Source organism: Aythya marila, assembly GCF_965140915.1.
Source record: "Aythya marila genome assembly, chromosome: 2".
Lineage (NCBI taxonomy): Eukaryota > Metazoa > Chordata > Aves > Anseriformes > Anatidae > Aythya > Aythya marila.
The window spans coordinates 132,801,362-132,825,592 of record NC_139043.1 but is presented as its reverse complement, the minus strand read 5'-3'; the positions used below and the strand labels follow the sequence as shown (position 1 = coordinate 132,825,592).

At 41.0% G+C, this 24,231-nt stretch overlaps 1 protein-coding gene across 2 annotated transcripts in view; it reads left to right on the top strand.

Moving 5' to 3' along the window:
- The window catches only part of CDH17 (cadherin 17), a 37,610-nt gene extending 14,169 nt beyond the window's left edge, over positions 1 to 23,441 (top strand). For both annotated transcript variants that reach the window (XM_082753446.1, XM_082753445.1), the window contains exons 2-18: positions 558 to 627; positions 3,164 to 3,262; positions 3,808 to 3,942; positions 5,209 to 5,347; positions 6,293 to 6,451; positions 7,034 to 7,233; positions 8,474 to 8,605; positions 9,410 to 9,560; positions 10,288 to 10,503; positions 11,896 to 11,972; positions 12,623 to 12,814; positions 13,948 to 14,192; positions 16,189 to 16,319; positions 17,532 to 17,768; positions 18,495 to 18,611; positions 18,735 to 18,851; positions 21,849 to 23,441. In XM_082753446.1, coding sequence (XP_082609572.1) covers positions 583 to 627; positions 3,164 to 3,262; positions 3,808 to 3,942; positions 5,209 to 5,347; positions 6,293 to 6,451; positions 7,034 to 7,233; positions 8,474 to 8,605; positions 9,410 to 9,560; positions 10,288 to 10,503; positions 11,896 to 11,972; positions 12,623 to 12,814; positions 13,948 to 14,192; positions 16,189 to 16,319; positions 17,532 to 17,768; positions 18,495 to 18,611; positions 18,735 to 18,851; positions 21,849 to 21,961 — 2,505 coding nt within the window. In that variant the 5' untranslated portion in view covers positions 558 to 582 and the 3' untranslated portion in view covers positions 21,962 to 23,441. The remainder of the gene's footprint in view (positions 1 to 557; positions 628 to 3,163; positions 3,263 to 3,807; positions 3,943 to 5,208; positions 5,348 to 6,292; positions 6,452 to 7,033; positions 7,234 to 8,473; positions 8,606 to 9,409; positions 9,561 to 10,287; positions 10,504 to 11,895; positions 11,973 to 12,622; positions 12,815 to 13,947; positions 14,193 to 16,188; positions 16,320 to 17,531; positions 17,769 to 18,494; positions 18,612 to 18,734; positions 18,852 to 21,848) is intronic.
- Positions 23,442 to 24,231: the final 790 nt, after the last annotated feature.

Genomic DNA, 24,231 nt, shown 5'->3' with positions numbered 1-24,231 from the left:
TTTTTTTTTTTTATTTTATTTTTTGAAAATCAGGTTGCTTTGAGGTAGGCAGTGCCCCTTGGACTTGGAAATTTCATTTACAGTAGCTGGGTTGTTGTAAGGGGTGCAGAGGCCTACTCCCTCTGCCTCTGCAGGCCTCACTGAAGGGATATTTTTCATAATCAGAAGACGGGGGCCTCGGGATGGCTTCCACAAGACCTTCAGCTTCCTGTGGTTATAATCTTCCCTGTGAAAGTGTCATTGCTTTCAGTAAAGCAGAAATGAAAGCAGGGCTTGTGTGACACTGGTCAGCTAAGCTGCGAGGCCGCATGACTTGAAGTTTCATGCTGGCTTTAACTTCTTTTTGACAGCAGCTGAGGCTCTCACGGGACCTCCGGCAGCCTAGGGAACAGGCCTGATGGGTTATGGCCACCCGGGACGCCAGCTCTGTGCCCACTCTTGCTGCCCTAGCAAACGGCAGCTGGTTCTCCAATTTTGGGAAAATTTAGCTGTAACCTCTAGGCACAGAGTTGGCCAACTCTATAAGGGTTAACTTGACTTTCACATCTTCTTTGCAGGTGCTAAAGCAAAGCATATTCCAGTATGTTTAAGCTGTGTGGACTTCAGTTTCTGCTTGTCATTCAGTGGGTGAGTTGCAGTTTTTCCTTCATTTATCTGGGAGCAAACAGCAAAGGTTGCCCAGGAGCCTCTGAGCTCCAACCTTGAAGGTGCCCGGCAAAGCAGCTGTAACCCTGGGTGCGAGAGGACATCCCAGCTGTGAGTGTGGTCCCATGGCCAAAAGTTAGGCAGCCGTGTCAATCATTAGGGAAAAAAAAAAAAAAAAAAAAGTTAGAAGAAACCAATTTATGTATTTTGACTCTTGTAGTCCCTCCTTAGATACTATTTTTTTCAATAGATATGTTTCATGCTAGTTAAAATTTTAAAATACTGCAACAAATCACCAAAAAAATGAGGACATCTGCATCATCCTAGTGCCTTGTTCTGCTTTATGATCCATATGCCTGCTGCCATATTAAATACATTCTAGAACATATAATGGCATATGGTTTAAACCATGCCTATTAATTATTTAACCTCATTATTCCATGTATGTGGATCCCTTCTCAGAGGATTTTCTCAAACTGAAATGTATTAATTACGCTATTCATGGGCCTCGTCTATTAAATTCTGTAGATTTACAGATGTTTGTAAAGGCTTCAGAGACAGCTCCAGCTTTATAATTGAATTCAACAACAATGATAAAAAATGAGTCAAATTCAATTCTGTGAAAAGAATGCCTTAAAATACGGATGCCCTGGGACTGGGGCTGATGTGCAGCAGCGAGCACCTCTGTGCCTGGCAGTGCCAGTCCCCATGAAGCCACACCACAGCCATTACAGCTGTCTTCAACTGAGCTGTCAGCCAGATACAGGCCAAGGAGTAAACCTTCATTCCCCTTCAGGCCCCTGAGGAGTGATTCATGCTGTAGACATACGTTTGGAAATATTTATGGTCCACATAAAGTAATTTTAATTGACAGGAAGAGATATCTTTTACTTGCTTCAGTGCCTGCACTTTGAACCTGGTTTTATGGTGTCAGCCTTTGTTCCTCCATGGCGGGGCAACTTCCCCTGTCAAACATGACCAAGAAGAAAACCTCCCCACAAAATGGCCCTGGGAAAAAACTCCAGGAGATTTGTCCTCCTCCAGGAGCCAGGCTGTACCCACCAGGTCAGATCCAAGGTCCTGCTAACCTCGTATCTTGACCCTGGCAGAGACAAACTGTCAACATTTAGTGAAAAAGCAAAGGGTAGCCATAAAGTACTATTTTCTGGTATCCTTAGCCATTACAGGGCTTTTTGGGGTATGCTTCTACTGTCATTAGCATTACTAGCATCCTTCCCCCTCCCCTCGCAGCTCTTTCCCCAGTTCTCACAATGTTCTAGTTTTCCCGTTTGCAAAAAGAGTCACAAACGCTTGCAGGCGAAGAGGACAAAATCTCTGGCTATTAATAAGCAAAATCTGGCATTATTCAAACGCAACTTGTGACACACACACACACGGAGAGCAGTGCTTTAGGGTAAATTGTGCTGAACTTAGCTATGTTTTTGTCATAGCTGGAATTAAGTTTTCCCTTGGTGATATGTAAGCCGTGCTTTTCTGCGAGAGGCCAGATAACTGTCCCAGCAGCAGCAGGACCAAATCCAGGGGAAAAGTCATGCAGCAGAGAAGGGGCACTTCCAGAGCCTGACTCCATAGCGTAGTGGACAGTGTGACAATGGCTCTCAGGGTCCATACAGCAGAATAAACTCTTTTTTTCCTCTGGAAGAAAGGGAGGTAAACTCTGTAAGACTCTCAGCAGGGAGTTTTATCTGCACTGCCTAAGGACAGAGCCCTAATTCTGGCAGGTGGCTCCTCAGCACTGCCAAGACCTCAGAGACCAGGAGAGAACTGTAGATGTTTAAGGGATTTTGGTTTTGCCATTTCAGAAGCAGGAAGATTATTTGAACTGTAGGCTGAATTGTCTTGTATGCAAGAGCTGCTCTAAGAAACTTACTTTTGCTTTGCTTTTTTTCTTTTGGAAGCAAGGACTGCCCTGAAACACCAGGGCTTTTAAGAGTCTGTCTGGAGGTCTTTGGGCACTTGGGAGGAGTTGGCTATAAATCTCATCACAAATTTACCAGAAAAAAACAGCCCGTGAAGGCACTGCCAGTAGGACAGTAGTAGAAATTACAAGGGGTGCATCTGCAAGTCTTCCCCTTCTCCAGGTGGGGTGCTGGGTGTCCCAACACACTGATGGCCACAGGATTGCACAGCTCCTGGATGGGACGTGGGAGTGGTCCAGAAATGCTTCTGTGAATTTTCTCTTGCTCTTAGTCTACCTTCAGCTCTTTGGTGTGTCTGTCTGCTCTTGAAGGTAGATCAAATCTCATTTTGTTATGTAGTGGTTAGAAAAGGGCAGGACACAAATGTTTGTTTTTAAATTAACCTAAAAATAACACTGCCTTTAAAATGGATGCATGCTAAAGAACCATGAGATGTTCAGTGCTGGTGTCTCTTCCCTTGTACTGGAGCAAAATAACTTGCAAGAGGCTCAGTGATGGAGGGTTGCTGTGTGTGTGTGATTACAACAAACATTCCTCAGCTGCTCTCCTCTACCATTCTTTCTCTTTCTCTCTCACAGGCTATGTGCCAGAATCTCGGGGACCTGAATTTGGCTGGTCCTCTAAAAGACATGAATTTCACTATTCCAGAAGGTGCAGGAGTACGACCCATTTACCAGGTAATCAGCATCTCTTGGTACCCATTCCTTTCAAATTGAAGTCTCTACATGTGAAAAACAGGAGACAAGCCCTTCTCTCAAACACAGTTTAGGGGCGTATTGTAAAACAGAGATTAATAAAATCAGCATTCCTTGAGAATGGGTTTCCATGCAACTTGTGTCATCATTTTCCTTAGTCTCTGAGGTTTTCTTCCCAAAACCTTAACCACAGATGGACAGATCCAGCTCCTAGGCAAATGGAGGATGTGTCATTTATTTTCCATTCCCATGCTCAGACAAAGTCCTGTCCTAAGCAGACGTTTTCTTTGGAAAGAAACCACAGTTGGGATTTCCTGCAGCAATCAGGAAATAATGTGAAAAGTTCTCTGTTGCAGATCAGAAGACAGCAGAATTGTTTCAGCAGGCTCTTGCAATATCATTCCTCCAGCCAAATGCACTGTTGGCAACAGGCTTTAAAAGACACAAAAGCAAAAAATTCTTTAAATGATGGTAATAATGCTGAAAAAAAAATAATGATTTTTCCCTCTGATTTTTCCCTATACTAGTTCATATCTGAGACACCTGTGATTTTCAGAGCAACTGGTGAAAAAGATGGAATAATTGACGTTGTGCCAAAGACAGGAATGCTGTATCTCAATGGGTCTCTGGACTGGGAGACTAAAGCGGTGCACAGGCTGCAGGTAAAAACTCAACGAAAAATAAAAAGGAAAGGTTTTTCATATTCATCTTGCTAGTTATTCATGAAGAATGGCAGGGTAAATTCCATGGCTAGATTGTGAAAATAAACTATTGCTATCTATTTAGAGAGGTTATAATCTATTTAGTGAAAATGATGCAACCAGATGATATTTAGACACAGAAGCATAGACCTCACCTCTATTAGATAGAAGCAGAAAGCTGTTTGGAGATATCAGGGACTATGTGTTTGTCCTGTTATCTTCTTTCCATGAAGATCTTAGCATGAATGCTGCTGGGAGTGGGACAGCAGGTATGCAGTCTTTTTGCCTCAGTACAGCCTTGTGCTCTTCTTCTATGTCAAGAATGGCATTGCCTTTTTTCTGAGGCACTAGCAACTAAGAAGGAAATGGTCATGAGAGGATCAATGTCTGAACAGACAAAGGACGCGGTGATGTTTTAGTTAGCCTTAGTTATCTTTCTAAAGAACAAGATGTCTAGCACTTCAGGTTTAGTAGTTTCACATTCTCAGCTCTAAGGCACACTTGGATTGGTGAAGTATTAGAGAGGACAATTTCCTAGCCCCAGAAGTTAACTCTAAACTTGTGAGTCCTTTACAGACAAGAAGAAACAGTGACAGAACTGAAAAATGATCCTTGGTTAGGCATAAATTATCATGATTTGATCTGTTGTGTGCAAACAAAATAAAGTCCAACAGACATAGTATATACTTGATGCTTTAAAGTCAAATGACTGAAAAATGAGAAGTCTCATTATTCAGAACAAAAATGTCATCAGAACTAAGGATTAAGTTTTATTGACAAACTTTGGATCAGCCTGCTCTTCTGGTTGATGTTAACAACATTACAGTTGAGTCCACTAGATCATGTTGGGTTTTCTCCTTTTTCTTTAGAAAGTATCTATTTCTATTTCAAGGAGATCTTGAGGTCTAAGCTATGCAAGAGTACAGGTAGTTTGATGAGGCTGGAAGTTAGAAATTGCCCTCTGAAAAATGTTGATAAATGCAGGAATAAGTTATTCTGTTTTGTTGGTGTTACATACTATGGTGAATCATTGTCAGTGAGCTACTGTGTTAAATTTGTTCTTGTAGATGGAGCCACCCAGTGATGGCTCTCACCAGATCTGCCTGACAGTAGAAATCACTTCACATTTGACAATCATTTGATTGTCATTTTTATTTAGGTCTTTACATCTCAAATTTATCTATGTGAAAATAATTATTCGTTGTTCCTTCTTTTTTTCAAATCAAGGTGGAATGTCTGGATGAAAATGGAGACGTAGTGAAAGGTCCATATGCTGTGACAATATATGTTGAGGATATCAATGACAACCCACCAAAATTTGACCAGACAACATACACTGGAGTGGTGAGGCAAAACTCCCGTGCAGGTAATCATTGCAATAACTAAATACTTTAATTAATAGGAAGTTAGATAGATTAGTTAATAAGTACGATAAATTGGATGTTATACTTCAACAAGCTGAAAAAAAAAAAACACACAACAGTTTTCCCTCCCACAAGATTGTTCTAAATAAAGGTACAAACATGTACAACAGAAATGAAAGTGCAAACAGGTGACCACAAATGTCTAAAATGTAAAGGTTGCCAAAGATTATGCAGACAGACAATGTCAAGAACATGTAAGTCCTTGCACATCGGTGAAATAAAAAGCCAGTGCATAAATGGGGTATGTGTTTATGACCGATGGTTCTCAGAACCTGGGGTGAACATTAGTATTTACCAGAGAGGCCTGGGTTATGGATTGCAGTAATCCATTCCAGACATAAGGAAGTAACAAAAAGCAGTTTGAGACCTACATCTTGGAAGTGAAATGAAGGACTCAGCCAGATGTTATCACTGTGACCATGGAATCAAGAAGAAACTTTCATTAAAGAATGTGCATATAAGGCTCCACGAAGCCAGAAAATCATTCTGCAATATTTTAGCGTGTACTTCAAATGCATCCAAGTTGAAAAGATTTCGAATGTTGCGTGGGTGCTCAAAAGGCAAAAATGTGGTTATTTTACCATGCATCTCTATTTATTCTTTTAATTGTGTGACTGTTCATTTATTCACAAGTGTGCCACAACTGTGCATTTTTCTTAATGTGCTCTGTGTTGAACCGCGTTGTGTAAGTATCTTTAAAGTAATAAGAAATACCAGGTGCAGGCACTCTGGCTAGTAGATAGGTGCTCTCTGAGTGAGCTCTGCCACTTCTGCATCTACTGGTCTTCACCCCTATTGTGATCCCATTAAACATTTCTCTGCTCAAATGGGCTATGTGTTGAGGTTTCAGTCATCTCTTAAAACTGTTTCTTCTCTAATCCAAACAGGCAAGCCCTTCATGTATGTCCACGCCACTGACCTGGATGATCCTACAACCCCCCACGCACAGCTGACATACAGCATTCTCCACCATTTTCCCAACCCTTATTCAGAAATGCTTTTCCAGATTGATAGTACAACTGGAGCAATCTCACCAAGTAGGACAGGTATGTCAAATTACTCATCTGTCAAAAAACGAGCATGAGTTTTGGGGTATACATAGAAACGAAACAATAACTCTGATGTTATATTCTAAATGAACTCAGTGAGACATACTCCATGGAGAACTTGGTTTTGGTGATTTTTCTTTATGTTTCCCACCAAATTCAAGAGCCGTTAGAAGGAATGGAGACCAGGATCTGAAAATATGTTGAGTAGACAGATAAATCCTCTGACCCTCTGGACTACACTGAGTTAGATCCTGGGGTTAGTTCTCTTCCCTGAAATCTAGAAAAGCAGAAGCATTAACATAAAACATGTAGAGAAAGGTCAGCCAGCTACATAATCCCACATAAACTTAAATAATTAAAAAAAAAATAAAAAAATCTCTTCTGCCAGGCCTACTATGTTGTGCTGCATTGTTCAGAGAAGCCAGAGGAAGGAGGTTGTTGAGATTTGGCACAGAGGTCTATCTAAGCAGTGATCCTGGAGCAGATGTAGAAGCAAGATGCATGTAGGAGGCAATGGGCAGGTGAAACATCTCCCCAGCCTCTGCTTCATTTTCTCACAGCTCTTTGTTCTGTCTCTAGGCTCCTTTTACTTAGATCCCCAGAAGCAGGACACCTTCACACTTGTTGTTGCCGTGAAGGATATGGCAGGGATGACAGAAAATGCTTTCACCAGCAGCGCCGATGTGATCATCGATGTGAAGGAGAGCCTGTGGAAGGCTCCCCCCACCATCTACATTCAGGAAAACTCGACCGAAACCCACCCTGTGAACATCAGCCAGGTAGGGCCCTTGGCCACAGTCCCTGCAATGCTCCTCAGTGCCACAGGGTTATTTTCTCTCATCTGATGGCACTCAACAGTGGATTCTCCAGAAGGACTTTGGCACCTCCCCATTATTTTCCATATGGTAAACGATCTTTAGGACAGGTCTCATTAACATATTTTTAGGATGAAATTAATGGTTTGACAGGGATTGAGATAGGGTCAATACAAGCATCTGAGTGACTAGACTTTGCCTTTCAGCTTGGAGAGGCTGGTGGCATCACCTGTGTACAATAATATTCCATGGACAGAGGAAATTTTGGAAAAGGTCATTTTGAGGTTAGCTTCTTCTGTCTACAGAAGATCTTGTCAGGGGTCCAGCTCCACTGCAACCTTGTTGTGAGTAGTTTCCCTTACTCAGAGACATCTTCTGTGGCCAGTTTTGTGTGGCACAGTGAACCTGCCATGTCCAAAGTACCTAGGAAAGATTTGAATAGCCTCCTGCAGCTTCCTGCATTCCCATGGTATTTCTCTTCCTCTGATATTTCACTGGGCAAACATGAAACATTTTGTCTGTAACTGCAGAGTGGGAGTGATGTGTGTACCACTAAATATTAACCAACAGGCCAACAGCCTTTCAGAAATGTTTGACTTTGAAAACCACCTTGGCACTGGCACCCCCCAGTGCTGTGATCCCCTGAGCATGGCAGGATTTCTTCGTTAATTTGGCATCCTTTACTACATTTAATTTTATATCTCAAATATCCCACTAAAGTTTCCCTGTCACAGACTTTGAGGCATATAAGGAGCTTGCACACACATATGTGCACATAGGTTCTGGATGTTTGTTTTGCTGTTCCACATCACAGAATTAGATAAAGAAAAAAAGAAAAGAGAGGGATAGGCAGTGTAAGGAGATGGAATATATTAGTGTCAGGACATTCAAATAGTAATTCCTTCTCCTTTACCACCATTTACCTTCACAAAACCCTTCCACAGAAAGATAGGCATAATAGCCCATCCTTGACAGCTGGAGAAACTGAGATAAAATGGCTTCACCACAACAGTTCAGAGAGCAGGGATGGACTATTGGTCTGGTTTTCTGAGGTTTATCCCAAAAGCCTGCCAAACTGTTAATTTTCTGGTTTATGAAGCTAACGGGAATGCAGTCTTTTCTGTTTGTGGCCCAGAAATGATCCCTGTTAAATCTCAGTCCACACTTGTGACTTCCTATCCTGACTTATTTTTGTGTTTTTTAGGTGCACTCCAATGAAGCAGATGTAATTTATGAGCTTTTTGAAAAAGAAGCGCTGGCCAGATTCCCATTTTCCATTGATCGGAATGGGGTTATTTATGTGACTGAGCCATTGGATAGGGAAAAAAAGGATTCTGTAAGTAAACATGCACAACCTAACCGATGGGAGGGAGCGGCCGGCTGATTACTGCTGGGGGAGTAAACACAAGAAAGCTATGGAGGATGGAGAGGGAAAAAAAAAGAAAAGTTTTGTTTCTTAACAGATTTGAAAGTATATTCATCTACTACACGGTAAACGGTTTTTAGTTTGCTACCCTAAAATATTTCTCCATGGGTCTGGTGTAGTGATCACCACCTGTAATGTTATGTATAATGTGCAACACAGAACACACCATGCCGGGGTTGTAGGTGCATAAGTAGAGGGCAGGAACTTCGCAAATTTTAAATCTAGTCCAGATCCCAGGGACCGCAGCAGAGGAGGAGTTCAAGTTGCAGCTGGAATTTTTAAGTTACCCTGAAGCTCTCCATCTTGGGGGTTTCTATGCAGAAAACCCTCTGTTGCTTTTTTCTTGGAAGAAATCTGGAGACAGAAAGGCCAAGGATCAGCTATGCTGGAGGAATCGCATCTTTGTATGTGACAGATTTGTTTGTAAAGTGACAAAAATTAAATGTTCCTGCTTTTCATGATTTTTTTTTTGAGAGAGTAAGTTCACAGGACAGAGAATTGTTCAGAGAATTGTTCATTGACTCACTTCTTTTGAGAACTCAGACCTCGGACACAAAGGCATCATGGAAGAACTCTGACATAAACAGAGGGAAAATAGCAAGCAGACAAATGAGAATATTTCATTTGCATGGAAGGCACCCATGGTTATCCATTTAAATGCAAAAATGTCACTGTGGACATCCAACACATCTAATCTTGCTACCCTCTTTGCAGTATTCGTTCTTTGCGGTCACAAAAGATTCAGTGGGAGAACTGGTGGACAAGCCTCTGAAAATTCAAGTTATTGTGAAAGACATTAATGACAATCCCCCCGTGTGCGAGAATGCCCTCACTGTATTTGAAGTTCAAGAAAATGAAGGTGGAGGTAAGAAAACAGCTTCTACTCATTTATACACATCATTCTACCCCTCTTACTGTTTCCAGCTGGGTGCAAACAGCTAGAATTTCTCATCCCAAAGAGTAAAATACAGCTATCCTGGAGGAACATTCTTCTGTGCCAACAGCCCTGTTGTTTTTGTTTTGAGAATCCATGTGGAAATGATATCAGTAAACTGAGGAGGACAGACCCCAAACCAGTATTTAAAAAATGGCGTTCAATTTAAAACATAAATTTGCATTTTCCCATAATTGGATTAATGCTTACAATGTAAACAAAACAACAAACAAACAAAAACTTTTATTATCATTTCAATTGCTATAATTTCAAGAAATACCATTCTAAAAGTGGCTTGAGCCCTTTTCCACCCATGCCTGTGCTCCTCCAGTGTAGCACCTTTGACTTCAGTGGGCAGTTACTGAAACCTATCCCTAAGTTTTCACATTGGTTATTTGGTTTCAAAGATGAAAGTGCCTTCTTCAATGGCACAGCCCTCTTGGACTGCCCCAATCCCAAACCAGCTGTTTGGGATGTTAAAGGAAAACCCTCTAAGAAGTCAAATGATTGTGTCCAGCACAGTGTTTTCCACACAGCTGTGTTCTTATCACCACCCTACTTGCATCGGTGTTACTGTCATCACTGTGCACCTCTGTGGAGAAGTAAATGGGAACCCTGCATTATCCGACTGATTCTGATTTCCGATTTTCTGTCACAGGCAGTACTATTGGCACCCTGCATGCTACAGACATGGATGAGAAGGACACCCTCAATTCTCGCCTGAAGTTCAATATCGAGAGTCAGGTTCCTGCTGTTCCTGCAAGTAATATGTTCATTGTTCAGCAAGACACCGGGACTTTGCAGTTAAGGAGTTCTTCGTTAAATAAGCAAATTGCAGCCAACTATTCCTTGAAGGTGATGGTGACAGATGCAGGTATGTAATGCCTAAGTTTTATGTTGAAGTAGTTTTGTTCATGTTGACATCTCTGACGCTCAGTGTCCAAGGGACAAGAGGAGTCCTAGGGAATTCTAATAACTGGAGATATTCAAGGCCTGTCTGGACGCCTACCTCAGCAACCTGCTCTAGGGAACCTGCTTTGGCAAGGAGGTTGGACCCAATGATCTCTTGAGGTCCCTTCCAACCCCTACAATTCTGTGATTCTGTGAATTCACTGGAAGCAGCACAGGGATCTGGCTTGTCCTGGCATTGCCCTTCCTTGTTTTTGAGGTGCAGAGATGTTAATTGTGATTCATAATGCAAGTATGGAAGGAAACCAGCTCTAGGGCAGTGCATGGTTCAACTGGGATTGTTCGTTAACAAGCAAATCTCTCTGGTAAGATATTTCCTTTCACAGGGGAAAAAAATAAAGAGATCATATGATTGATTGTTTAGATATTGCATTTTCCCCCCTAAATTCTCTCAAAGAGACTCACTGAAAAAACTGAAGTTATTAAACGCAGCTGCCCAGAGAGTCTAGATGGTGTATTTTAAAAGATTAAGAGCTGAACTTTATCTTCAGAAAACAGTCTTGTCCATTAGGCAAGTTCCCAGGAGTCCTTTGTGGTTCACTGAGTGGAAAGGAAATTAAAGCCTGTGTTAAAGCTTAAAGCTTTGTGCTGGAGTCCTCACAGTCAGGCAAAATTTGTGCTTGGAGAAGCTTGCTAGTACATAAAGCAGTGTGACGTATCCCTTAATGAAATAGTATCACTTAGATACGAAAACCTCGCTGGGGGAGAAGCCAGTGAATTGTTTGGGATGCTTGTTTGAATTCCATCCAAACGTTTTTAACTTTCTGCTTATGGAGCACACATGGAAAACACTAAAATCCAGCTACACTGGAATATCACACAGACAGAGAGAGTATGGTTTCAAAATCACAAATCCCTTGCTATAGTGCCCCTGCTCAGGGAGTGCATAGATTTATGCAGATCTGAGGTTTAAGTTTGGCTATAATGAAAGTGAAGGTGCTGTCTGATGGCCCACCAAGAGGACATGGTAGAATAACATCCTGAGTGTTAGTTTTTATATGTAAAACTGATGTTGAGAAAGATAACACAGTTCATAGCCAGGATGTGGTTAAAAAAAATAAGGGAAATGAAACAAAAGAGGATGGGCCAATGTTCAGAAAACTGAGAAAGTAATATAGCGAGTGAGGCTTTCACTGATTACAAGATACTGGAAATTGAGTCATTCTTACAGTAGCAGGGCTCTGCTTGACTCAAGCAATTTGACAGTGTTCGCTTTTGCACATAGTGAACCCTTCTGAAGCAAAGTTATTTTTGGCAGAAGGGCTGCTGTGACATTGCTTGTTCTTTTACCATGCAGATTTCCAGACAATCTGTGAAGTACAAGTACATGTCATCGACATCAACGACCAGATTCCCATCTTTGAAAAATCAGATGTGAGTATTTTTGACACCGTCTTTGATGTTCCTAACAAACTTTTGACAAATGTTTGAGCATGCACTCATTGTCTACAGAAGTCAATGGAAAACTAACTGTTTACAGAACAGGTAACAGAGCAAACCACCAGTGAAACTAAAGGCAAGGTATTGCTGGAAAGCCTGCTTATGAGGTCTGTCTAGACAATAAACAGTGGGCCTAATTCATAGTTAATTATGAAACGCAAGATAATTTTCTGTGCAAAAAAAACCCTATGTGTATAGAAATAAATTATTCTGTTGGCCCAAATCTCACTGCAGTGGCCGTCATGCCTACATTTAGGTGCCTAAGCTCCCACTGAGCTCAGAAAAGCTGTCCAGCCCACCAGGTGCAGGTGGCCTCTTGGGGAAGCTGTATTGGTTTCGGGGCTGTTGATTTTCTCATCAGAAGGTCTCAGTTCAGGACCTGGTCTCAAAAATGAGATTCTGTCACCTTTGCTAAATGTACAGCTAATAAAGGGGGTATAGTTTTGCTCTAGTGCCCCTCTTGCAGCTCTGGGTCCCCCCGTGCAGTGAAGTAGCTCGTTTCTACTGCTGAGCTTGTAGCACTCAGCTTTTTATCTGCAGATGGTGCTAGGTGTGTTATGTTTCAATGATCTCTCTCTCCTCAGTATCACAATGTGACTGTTGCAGAAAGTATCCCAGTAGGAACAGTGATATTAGAAATTCAAGCTACTGATACAGACGAGCCTGACACAGGGAGCTCCTACATCGTTTACCAAGTGGAGGAAGGAGATCCAAACCACAAGTTCATCATAGAGACAGATCCTGAAACAAACCGAGGGTTTGTCAAGATTAACAAGGTGAATAGATGGGTTTCTTCTCTTCTCTCTCTTTCTACATGTACATTTGTCATATTCAGTACTTCACTGGCGCAGTGCTCAGGCACACCTCTCCTCCTGCCTTTGTTGTCCTCCACCTACCCTCTGCTGCTGGCCCCTGCTCTGGGCTCTGGCCGATGAAGGAGCTCTTTATGCATCGTGGGGAAAAAACAACATTAATTGAGTGATGCAGATTTTCCTTCCTGCTGGTGATCTGGGCCACTGGTGGCTTTTGCCACCAAGTGGAAGTGAAACTCACTTGTCTCAGTGCCAGTACAGCGAGGCAGTTTGTTCCTGCTGAGGCCAACACTGACTGTGACAAAACCAAGGTCAGTGTGTGCTGAGGTGGGTGATAAATCCCATGTTCTGAGTGTTGGAATCAGAAACACAAGGTACATTTTCTATTGCATCCATGTGTTTCAGTATCAAAAGGGTTCTCCCTTTGAAATCAGCCTTCTTGGAGGCATGTGAACAACGGGTCTGGAAAAATGATCACTCATTTTCCAAAGAGTTACGCGTAGTTTGCATCAAGTTCATGTGCCACTGGCCATGGGTAGTGATCGGTGGATTATCTTTGGGCTCAACCTCAGCATCATTTTTTCCTGAAAATGCAATTGTGAGAAACTCCGTGGTGTAACAACCCTTGCAAGCAATTCTGTCAGCCAGAGGTCATCCAAGGCCTTCTAGTACAAGAACTATAAATACTATTGCTGTAAACAGGATATAGTTATTAAACTTAGGCAGGTGGCAACATTATTAGGACATGCAGTTGCTGAGGAAGCCTCCAAATGGGCATATGGTTTCACTTACATTGACTGTTCTCAGTGTCATTTTACTCTTGACAGCTCTCCCCTATTTCCTCTATATCTTCCCTGGGAAGAAGAGGATTTTGCCATTTCTCATGGCCAGAAAGGCAGGGATGCTCTCCTCTGCCATCTGACAGGGGCAATGGGTCTCTGCCTGCATGTTGCTGCCCCATCGTGGGTCAGGCACAGTCAGGAGGGCTACAGATGAGAAATGAGAACACCCTCACATCTGCCTGGTGCTTGCTGAACCAGACAGCAGTACTATGGCTTAAAGCACTTTTTTTTTTTTTCTTTTTCTGATTTACCCAGGCTCTTGATTTTGAAACAGACAAAGTGCATAACCTGGTGATCAACGCCACAAACCCCGAACCTCTGGTGTCAGGGGTGCAGTACAATGCCAGCTCCCGCACCCTCTTCAAAGTTTTTGTAACCAACATGGATGAGCCACCTATCTTTCAACAGCCAGTTTACACAGCAAACGTATCTGAAGACATTCCTGTAAACACTCTGGTCGTGAAAGTGGAGGCCTATGATCCTGAGGGGGATACTGTAAGGTAAAAAAAGAGTGACCAAGATTTATTTATTGTATGTAAGATTTAGAATTTTTTCCTAATAGAGGTACAAGGAAAAGCATACAATATTTGGCATAGAGGAAAAGTTTTTTTTTTTTTTTTTTTATATATAAAAGCTTGTCTATTCTCAACTGCTGGTAGAAATTCAGGTGTGGTTGGGTGGTGGCTGGTGACCTACCTGCAGCAGACTACTGGGCAGTGCTTTTCTAACCAACTTTCTGTCTGTGTTGTGACAAGCATCACCAGTGGGGCCCTTGAACAAGGAAACTAAAAGTGAGCAAGGCCAATGTGTGTCTCCAGGAAAAAGTCAGAGCCAGTTTGAGAATAACAAGGTTTCCAAATACACCTTACAAAATGCCTTTAAGAAATGAATGAAGTATGTACTGAAATGCTTTCAGGAACCAGTAGGACAGTAGCCAATTTTCACATCAGTCAGGAAACCACAAAGGGCTTTTATCCACCAAAACACACAACTCATAGCGAAGCTCAAGTTCATGACTGATCATTCATTCATTTACTTTTCTGACTATCAAAGACTAAAGGTCTACCTCCACCATGGATGCAAAGCGCTGTGCAAGCCAACTCCTGTGCTTGTGAGTGGGATAAAAAACCTCAGACTGGCTCATTTGGTGGCTCACTTTGTCATACAGTCAAGTCACCATGAGCCTCTGCCAGAGCACAGAGCCATGCAGAAAGCTGTGCAGCATGGTATAAATGTATCTTCTCCAGTAGTGTCAGGCAGAACTGTTTGTGGTTCTTGCTGCATGATTCCCAGCTAGAATACTGAACAGATCAATCCAAAACAAACAGTCCTTGAGATTTAACTAAAATTGAGCAAAACACCAAGTAGTTAATGGAGTTGCAGAATATGACCATTAGGCCTCCTGTGGATTTTTATTCCCAGAGGTTTCTCATCTGGCTTTCTACTTCCCCCTAACTTTTGGGAACTTAGCATGTTTGGCCTTCTGTCAAGCTGGTTAAACAGTGAGCCACATAGTCCAGAAGCTCTGGGAGATGATGACAGAGACAGATGACAGAAATTCATGTTTACATAAACCACATCTATGTTAAAAAATAGGTTAAAAGAAGTATAATAAAAATTATAAAAAGTAAAAATTCACAAGCATGCCAGCATGCTGTTTTAATGCAATGGGCACTGAAAGAGCAAAAGAATGAAAAAGGTCACATATAGTCAATAAATGGCTTTGTTTTAACTGGGTCATATGTTCATGGTTAAATTTGTAGAAGTAAATACCCACAGACCCTGTGCTTTTTCTGCCTTTTATATATATAAAAGCATAACCTGGTGATCAATGCCACAAACCCGGAACCTCTGGTGTCAGGGGTGCAGTACAATGCCAGCTCAGTGCCCATATATATTTTAAACAATAATGGCAATTATGTGGTGATGCTTAAAACACTCCCAAGTCCCTATGGTAATCACAGCCTGCTCCAGACTGGCAGCAGGTGACCTCTGCAGTCTATCTCAGGGTGCTTGGTCCCTCATTTATCCAAAAAAGGGTGCCTGGCTGCACTGTTCCTCCCACTCCACACACTTTGGCTTGTGCCCCCATCAAAACCAAGGCATGACAGACACGATGAGGAGAGAGAGACATGAAGTTAGGACAGAGCATCCCTCTGGACCAGCAGCTCAGGAATGCCACAGGTTTTGCAGTTACAAGGCAGGTAGAGTTGTAGCATATACATGTATAAGCTGGAGGAGCCGTGGCATTCCCATAGTTCTGCTCTCACTCTCTAGTGTCTGAACTTAATCCCCACAAAAAATCAATGGGTTTGGCCTCCCTTCTTCTGTCTGTCCCTCCTGGATGGCTGTACTATTAGGACTCTTCCAAGAACCCTCTCTTCAAGTACAATAGCAATCTAGCTACTTGCATATAATCAATAAAGTATATGCTTTGTCAACGTTTTTTCTTGATTTGATATAATATACATGATTTTTTCCTATTTCCTTCCAAAGATACTCCTTAGAAGGTGATGTGAAGAAATGGCTGAAAATTGATTCAACCACTGGGAATATATACACTGCTTCCGCTTTGGATCGAGAATACAAAGAATTGTACAAAGTTGATATTGTTGCATCAGAGACAAGTAAGCAATGAAACGGCTACATACATACACAGAAGAATCCTCTGCCCTTACTGCTTTATGAGGGATTATTATACTTCCCATGACTTCAGGAGGACAGAGCAGCAAAACTGAGTGCATGGAAAGCACAGGAATATGTGGTGTATCTTTAGAAGATAAATTCCTTTAGAATTTAACTTTCTTAAAAGACATTTTGGTCTGGCAGATAATGACGAGTAAAACAGCTTTCATGCAGTTAGCTATCATATGCCATTATATTTGCTTAAACAACATGGCATACCCTGAAGGCCATAATTTCTTCAGTGTTTACAGCATCAATATTTTTTTTTTACCTTTTTTTCCTCTACACATATAAAGTTTTTAATCTTTCTTTTAGGTATGTTTAGGTTTCCTGAAAATATATCTGGAGAGTAATTTTTAAACTTGTATAGAATTTAATTTTATTGTAAATAAATCTAATACATTAGTTAGCCTGAAATACATTCAGGCTCCTGTTTCCAGCTATTTGGATATTTCAAACCATTTACCTGGGGAGATTTCATTGTGTATTTTACATAAAATAGGGGTTAAAAAGTCTGGACTACATCTGACTGAATATGGTGTAAATATTGGTTTCTTACTAACACAGATAATGCTGGCCACTTTTTTGGGGGACCTGGGTAAAGCTGCAGTTACTGTATGTCAGGAAGAAGGTGTGCTTCCTCAGACATTGAGCTGGCGAGGGACCAGTCCTTCAGGAATGGGCAGGAGAAATGACAGGGCTCTGAGAGCTTCTCTTGGGTCTCTTGTCATGGCCCTGGGGCAGAATATTGACTTGAATTTCCTATATACAGAAGATGGATGGGAAACTTTTGGAGTTCCACACTTTAAGAAGTGTTCCAAAGAGTGAATGCTCTGACCTCGGACATGACCACTTACCAGACACAATGGTCTAGCTGCCTCCTTTTGCTTGCTACTGTTCTCTAGTTAGATGGGGGCAAACAAACCATACTTTTTAGAAAGTGGTAGTAGCTAACAGGAGTCCCCCAGGACCTCCTGAGACCTTACTTTGTGTCCTGCAGAAAAAATACCACTTCCCACCCCTGCGTGATGGTATACCAGGCGATATGATGGTGTATCGTATAGGTGATACATATACGGTAGCTGCAAATGCCACAATCCAGCCTCTAAGTCCAACCTGTGACTTTTAACTTTGCATTCTGTTAAACTCTACAGAAAATGGTGCTCAGAGATCCAAAATACCCCTTATACTACACTTAAAGGATGTGAACGACAACCCTCCGCAGTTAGTTATGGATTATCCTACTTTCTTTTGCTACCCACTTCGTGGAGGAGAGAAAGCACTAATTCAAGCTACTGATGTTGATGGATATGTATATTTTCCCAGAATTACTTTTTCTCTCGGGGATGATAAGGATACAAAAAATAATTGGGAAATCTCAAAAGTCAATGGTAAGTTAATAAAGCTATTCTTGTAATGATCTGGGATTCTCTAAGTAATCTGGGAAACACAGAGAAATGTTGAATTCCTTTCTATTCATACTTTTGCATATCTAATATTTCAGGTAGAAAAGAATGTAAGTTATTAAGAAATTCCATACATTTTGGCATGTATTTATTTGAACACCTAAGTCTTTTTTTCTTCTTCAAGAGATAACATTTAGTATGCTGCAAGCTAAAATTTTTCTAGTACTTAGGAGAGAAAAAAGATGTAAGAATAAAATGTACTGCATGCTTAAAAGAATACAAGATGTTAGACTCTTACATTTCCAAGTTTTGAAGCATCTTAGATGTGGTATAAGTGCTCTAGAAAGGTGGTCTCTCCTACTAAATTATCTTGGGAACAGTTTAAATTGGTTATGGCTTATAAAAGTATGTGATGAGTCTCTTGGTTTAGATGTGATCATACCACTGTAGTACTGCCCAAGATTAGATTTGGCCCAACCTAGAAATTAAACAGGAAATTCTTTGAGCATATGACACAGAAAGCTAGACTAAGCATTCAGACAGTCCATTTTGACTTGAAGTCTGCAAACCAGTAAGATCTCAGAAGACAAGGAGGGAAACAAGGAACTGCCATCAAGAGGAAAGGGGCCTTAAGAAAGAACACTTGCAGGTGTATTGCTGACCTAAATGTTATGCTTGAGCTGACACAAATATCCCATTTTTTACTTACAGGTACATACGCTCATCTCTCTCCAAAACATGGTAACTTTGAAGAGAAGGTGTACATTGTTCCAGTGATAATTAATGACAATGGAAACCCATCTTTGGAAAACAAAGTGAATCTTGAAGGTATGCTACGCACTGCTATTATTTCAATATGCAAAATATTATTTCAAGACAACAGTAATACATAAGAGCAATCAAGCTGCACTACTGAACTTCTTGTTAACGTCATGGCATTTCTTTTTGCAGTAAAAGTCTGCCAGTGTTCAAGTGAAAATTCTTGTTATATAAAACTACAGCATGAGAACTCCAAGCCAAGCGTCGGCCAGGCAATTGGGATTCTTCTTGGTGTCCTGCTAGTTATTGGTAGGTGACTTCTTAGCTGGTATGAAGTGAGGTCTCTGAGATGGTGCTGCTGCATTTCTGACACTGATTCACTCCTTTGGTGAACAGATTTTGTGAATGTTGCAGAATGAGTAAAAAAGCAAAGATCTCATATCTGAGATCATGATTGGTGCAAACTACAAATGTTTTGATCATCGGGATACCTTTCTTTGGATTGTGCTTCTGCACACACATACAATGTCACAGCAAGCAGTTATAACAAAAGAAAATGCTGCACTGTAGTACAGCATTTGTACAGCAATGTAGTACATTGTGACTCCACTGCTAACTACCACCTTTTTCCTGTCAGAGAATGGATTGGAGCCCCATCTTGGGCTTTCAGATTATAGTGAAAATAGCAAAGCATCCAAGAATGTCATGTTATTTACTGCCTGTAAATTTCCAATCAATTGCTACCCATAGCTTATAATTATGACTTCTTTCACCTACTTCAGCTTTGCAGGTTTACACGTGCCAGTGGTAAAATTGCTTTGACCTGTGGGAAACTGGCATTTACGTTAACTAAGTATGATTATATTGTTAAGCAGTACTGAACAGTATTATGTTCCTATAGGCGTGAGCTGATACAACTTTGACAAAAGGTTTAAAACTTTTTTCCAAAAGAAGACAAATTCTTTTTTTGGTATTATTTTCATGAGCATATGTGCAAAAGTGGTACATGTTGATGTTCCCTAGGAAATGAAAAGCAAAAAGAACTCAGTGCATAATGCCATGTGATTTTTGACTGTGAAGATCACAAACACTAGACTAGGAGACTGAGAATGAGCCATGGAAAGGGAAGGGAGCGTGAAAGACCCATGGAGAAAATCAAAGCAAAGAAATTAAACACTTTACAGATCTCATATTCAAAAGAGTAGGGTGAAATTAGAGGATAAAAGGGGAAAAAAAAAGAAAAAGAAAAAGAAAAGAACAACAAAAACAAAAAAAGAACTTATGTAGGCAATAATTAATCCAGTTTGAGAAGAAAAGAGAACAAGTCCCTGAGAACAAGTTCCCGTTCAACACTTTAAAAGACAAAGACAAACCTCTGTGCTAACTTTTCTTTTGTAATACACAAACCCCTAACACTAGGTAGGGTGCTCATGCATATTTGATATGTGTTCATCTTTTGAAGATAAAAAAGAGAAGAAAAAAAATTATTCCAAGAAGCTAAAATGGAAGAAGCCATGCTCAGACCAAGCAATTGACAGAGAAAACCCTCAGTATGCATCTTTATCATTTCTGTTCAAGCTTCTCAAATAACTTGTTTTCTCCCAATGCCTTAGCATGGAGTCATATAACAGTGAAAATTATGTTGGGTAATTGACTAAAGTTATTTTCATTGCAAGAGATCTGGCCAGCTTTAAAGAGCACATTAAAAGGTGTTTTTTGTTTGTTTGTTTGTTTGTTTTTTTCTGCATTGTAACTTAAGAAAGAAAAATGCAGTGAATATTTCTCATAAAGTTTTTTTTAAAGAATTCCTGAAATGAGTATACAGAGTTTGTATTTCAACATGATTTTTTCCACTTTAAAGGTAAAATCAGATGATAGCCTCTGAGGTGGACTTAACAGGGATCTGGGATCAGATATGGGCAAAGAGAAAAGAATGAAGGAGGTATCTAAAAACTTTTTGAAACCGGGGGATATTACAAATGTTGAGTTTGACCTTGAAGCTCAGAAGATATGACTGTAAAAACAACCATACCTTGGAGGCCTGTCTGACACAAGGATGAATTCTTGCATGAGCTAAAGGCTGTCTCAGACCTCAGCACCTGTTGTGATGTGCACAAGGATCCTCTGTAGTTTTACTTTCTTGTAAAGAAACACAAAGCATAGACACTGGAAATTAAGATACAACAAAACAAAAAAAATGAATCACAAACCCTCAGCCAATCCAGTCTGATGGGACTTTCCTTAAAACGAAAGTCCTTGCTCTTGGAAGGTGTTTCTCCCTTTGACAAGAGTGGGAGAATGACAGAATTGCAGAATTGTTGAGGTTAGAAGGAACCTCTGGAGGTCATCCGGTCCAACCTCCTGCTCAAGCAGAGACACCTACAGCACAGGGTCCTGTGCCTGGGACCACATCCAACTTGGTAGATGCTAGGTGTGTTCTTTGATTGACTGCTCAGGGACTACAAATATAAATGTCAAATATGAACAACTACAGAAGAGATATTCAGAGCAATGCAGAGGGGAAGGGGAGCAGCAGGGCACTTCCCCATAATTCAGCATAAGACCTACGGGATGTTGAAAGTGAAAGAAAATCTAACACTGATAAAGAGGAGATACATTTATATTCAGTGCAACAAGCTCATTTTGATTTTAAAAGGATCAAACATATATATGTTATGTACATAATATACATATTTTCTGTGCATATATATATATTTGATTAATGAAGACATTTACAGACACCTTAGATTGGATACAACAAAGGATGATAAAGGGTATAAGCACTTCTAATTCAGACCAGAAGCAAATCCCACTCATTTTCAGCCATAGGTAAACAGACTCTGGCATCCATCAGTTATTCTTAAGCGATACAAAGGAGTTCCATAAGAAGAGAAATTTCACTGTCAGTAGTCTTAGCTTTGCTGTGACAGAATTGCCACTCCGTTGGGGAAAACAAACAAACAAACAAACAAACAAAAAGGGGACTACGATTCATGACAACAAATCACTGCTCAAAGGAAAGAGGGTTAAAAGAGACACTTTGTCATCTGGTCAGGTACCAGAGGAGAAGTTCTCCTCTAGGGAAAGTCTCCTGAGTGTTGAGGCATCTCATTCTCCTCACCAGTGCCTCAGGTCCCTGAAGGTGCTGTTGACCCAACACTATGTGGTCATTCCCCAGAGCCATTTGGTTCCATTCAAGAAGTAAAGCAGTTTGTATATCACAGTATGGGTGTCAGACCCTTTGCTGAAATACCTTCTCAAGAATGTTTTCTCTTGGCTTTACTGATGAGTGCTCTCTTTTTCCAGGTGCCATTATAGGGGGTGTATTTTTTCACATGAAGTACAAACAGAAAAATGAAAAGAAGAGCCAACAGAAAGATGCAAAGGATCAGACTGAATGTGTAGAACTGAATAAATGACTGTATATTTCATCAAGCTAAAAATGCCCTTTGGGTTGGGAAGAAGTGGCATTTGTATCTCCCAAAGCCCTGAAGTGTATTATCATCAACTGAGGATGCAAGCATGCAAAAGCAGACTCCCAGGGTTTGGTCCTCACTTCCATAAGTAATACTACTCACTCACATAACCAAAACCAAAGATACACTTCAGCAGCAGCCATTACTCATCAGCTTTGACAAGTGTTAACTCATGACACCACCAAATGCTGAGCTCCTGCAAGGATCAAACGCATGGATCCAGTCTTTGTTCGGCAGCTAAAGTAAACATGGACTTTCCAGAGGACTACACTGATTGCATATCTATGGCTCTTTACATCTCAGTAAGTAACTGAAGAGCAGAACAGGGAATAAAGTCCTGTGCTACGTTTGAAGATGTCCCATGAAGTAGCAGGAGTCTCTGACTCTCAGCAAAGTTGCTCTCAAGCATTGTAGTCTGTAATCTGCCCTGGGTAATGCCTGCTTACATTTTTCTGATGATTTTTTGCTAGAAAGATTCACTGGCAATGTGACAGTTCAGTTATGATACCCAGGGTATAACTGGTTCGTGAAGTGCCATAGCTTGTCATTACAGTTTTGAGGTTAAAAAACACATTGACTCATGTGGACACTGGGTGATGTGCTGTTTTATCATACTGCTGCCAATATTTTGCTTGCCCCCTACATACGTGATAAGAATAAAAATCTTCTTTAAAAGTTTTAGAGTCTATTTATTTTTAAGAAGAGAGAAAGAGACAGTGCATGAGAGCAAACCTTGGCTGCTTGGTTATCTATTGTATTTAACCTTTGCTTTTACGTCATAGAGATGCAAAATGGCTCTCAGGCCAGAGTGGTATACGGCTGTCTGATTTTACAGATGCAATGATTGCTGGAGGCACGTGTATATTGGTTTCAGTAAATGTATCTGGGCCCAGGATGACACTCAGGGAAGGAAAGCCTTCCTCCTAACAGCATGCCTATAGAAGGACATTTCTGGTGACAATTTGAGGGAGATTTTTCTTTTAAGCTATAAATAAAAACTGACAAATATTGTGCTAAACTGGAAAGACAATATACTTTTGAAAACACTGTAGAAAAGGTCATATGGAAAAGAGTATGCTTGTTTATGCAGAGTTTTTCTTTTTTTTTTTTTTTTTTTTAATAACTTTTGCATGCAGCACAGAACTAGAAAGAAAAGAGTGCTTTTTTGGTAGCATTGCATTATAATAGGTTTTCCTAGAATGCTGCCAGCAAAAACTGTGCTTTTGGGCTTCAGCGACACAACCCAATTGTTGTATCTCTTACCCCAGCTTCCCCAGCTGTCAGAGCTCTGTTATTTGCTGTGGGGCTCGCTGCTGGAATGTATTTATTTTATGATGGGAATGCAATCCATTATATTTGGAAAGTATGACATTCAATTACGTCAGTGTGTCCAGAGACTGGGATTAGTATATTGTTTTATAAATAAAGGAGCCAAAGTTCAGGAACCATTGTACTTGTGTATATCAATACGGCTTTATCTGAAGATGGGGAAAATGTGCAGCTTTCCTCTTTGTTTTATCTCCCTGACCTGTCCCGTTTGCTTATTTTACTGAACAGCATCTCCTATTTTCATCAGTTTCTTTTCTAATAAATGGTCAGAAAATTCCTTGCCTAATTTACCTGCATTCCTGTCACTGACACTTATCACTGTGGGATGGTGAAAGGAATGCAGGTAAATCAGGCAAGAAATACATTGCAGGACCTAGCTGGGACAGGGGGCACAGGCCACTTCTAAGGGCTTCTTGTAGCACATGTTAGCTAGCCCTACCCTCAAACAAACAAACACAACCGAAAGAAAAAAAAATTCCAACCCTGCTCAAGTATTCTCATTTCCTTCACCCTGCCTTCCTGCCAGGACTTCATTCCCAGTCCTCTGAGAGTTGATTTAACCCACTCCTGCTCTGGCTCCTCCATCTTTTCAGTCTCTTTTGGGAGCCAGACAAAAGTTCTCACCCAGCCTTAACCTTGTCCTGCAGCAGGCTGCCATCCCTGGCCTCCTTTCCAGAGGACAAATTCAGTTTTCATTAGGTCTCTGGAGAGGGAGAGAAGCAATGTTTGTTATTGTTCCTCCCACCATGCTTCTCCACCAGCCCCAGCTGGTTCCCAGGTCCCTGCAGGGGCAGCATATACTGGGGTGCTTTGCCCTTGTGGATTACAGTTTGCTCTGAACTCAAGCTTTAAGGGCCAAGAACTTCTTTCTGAGCTCCTCAAGT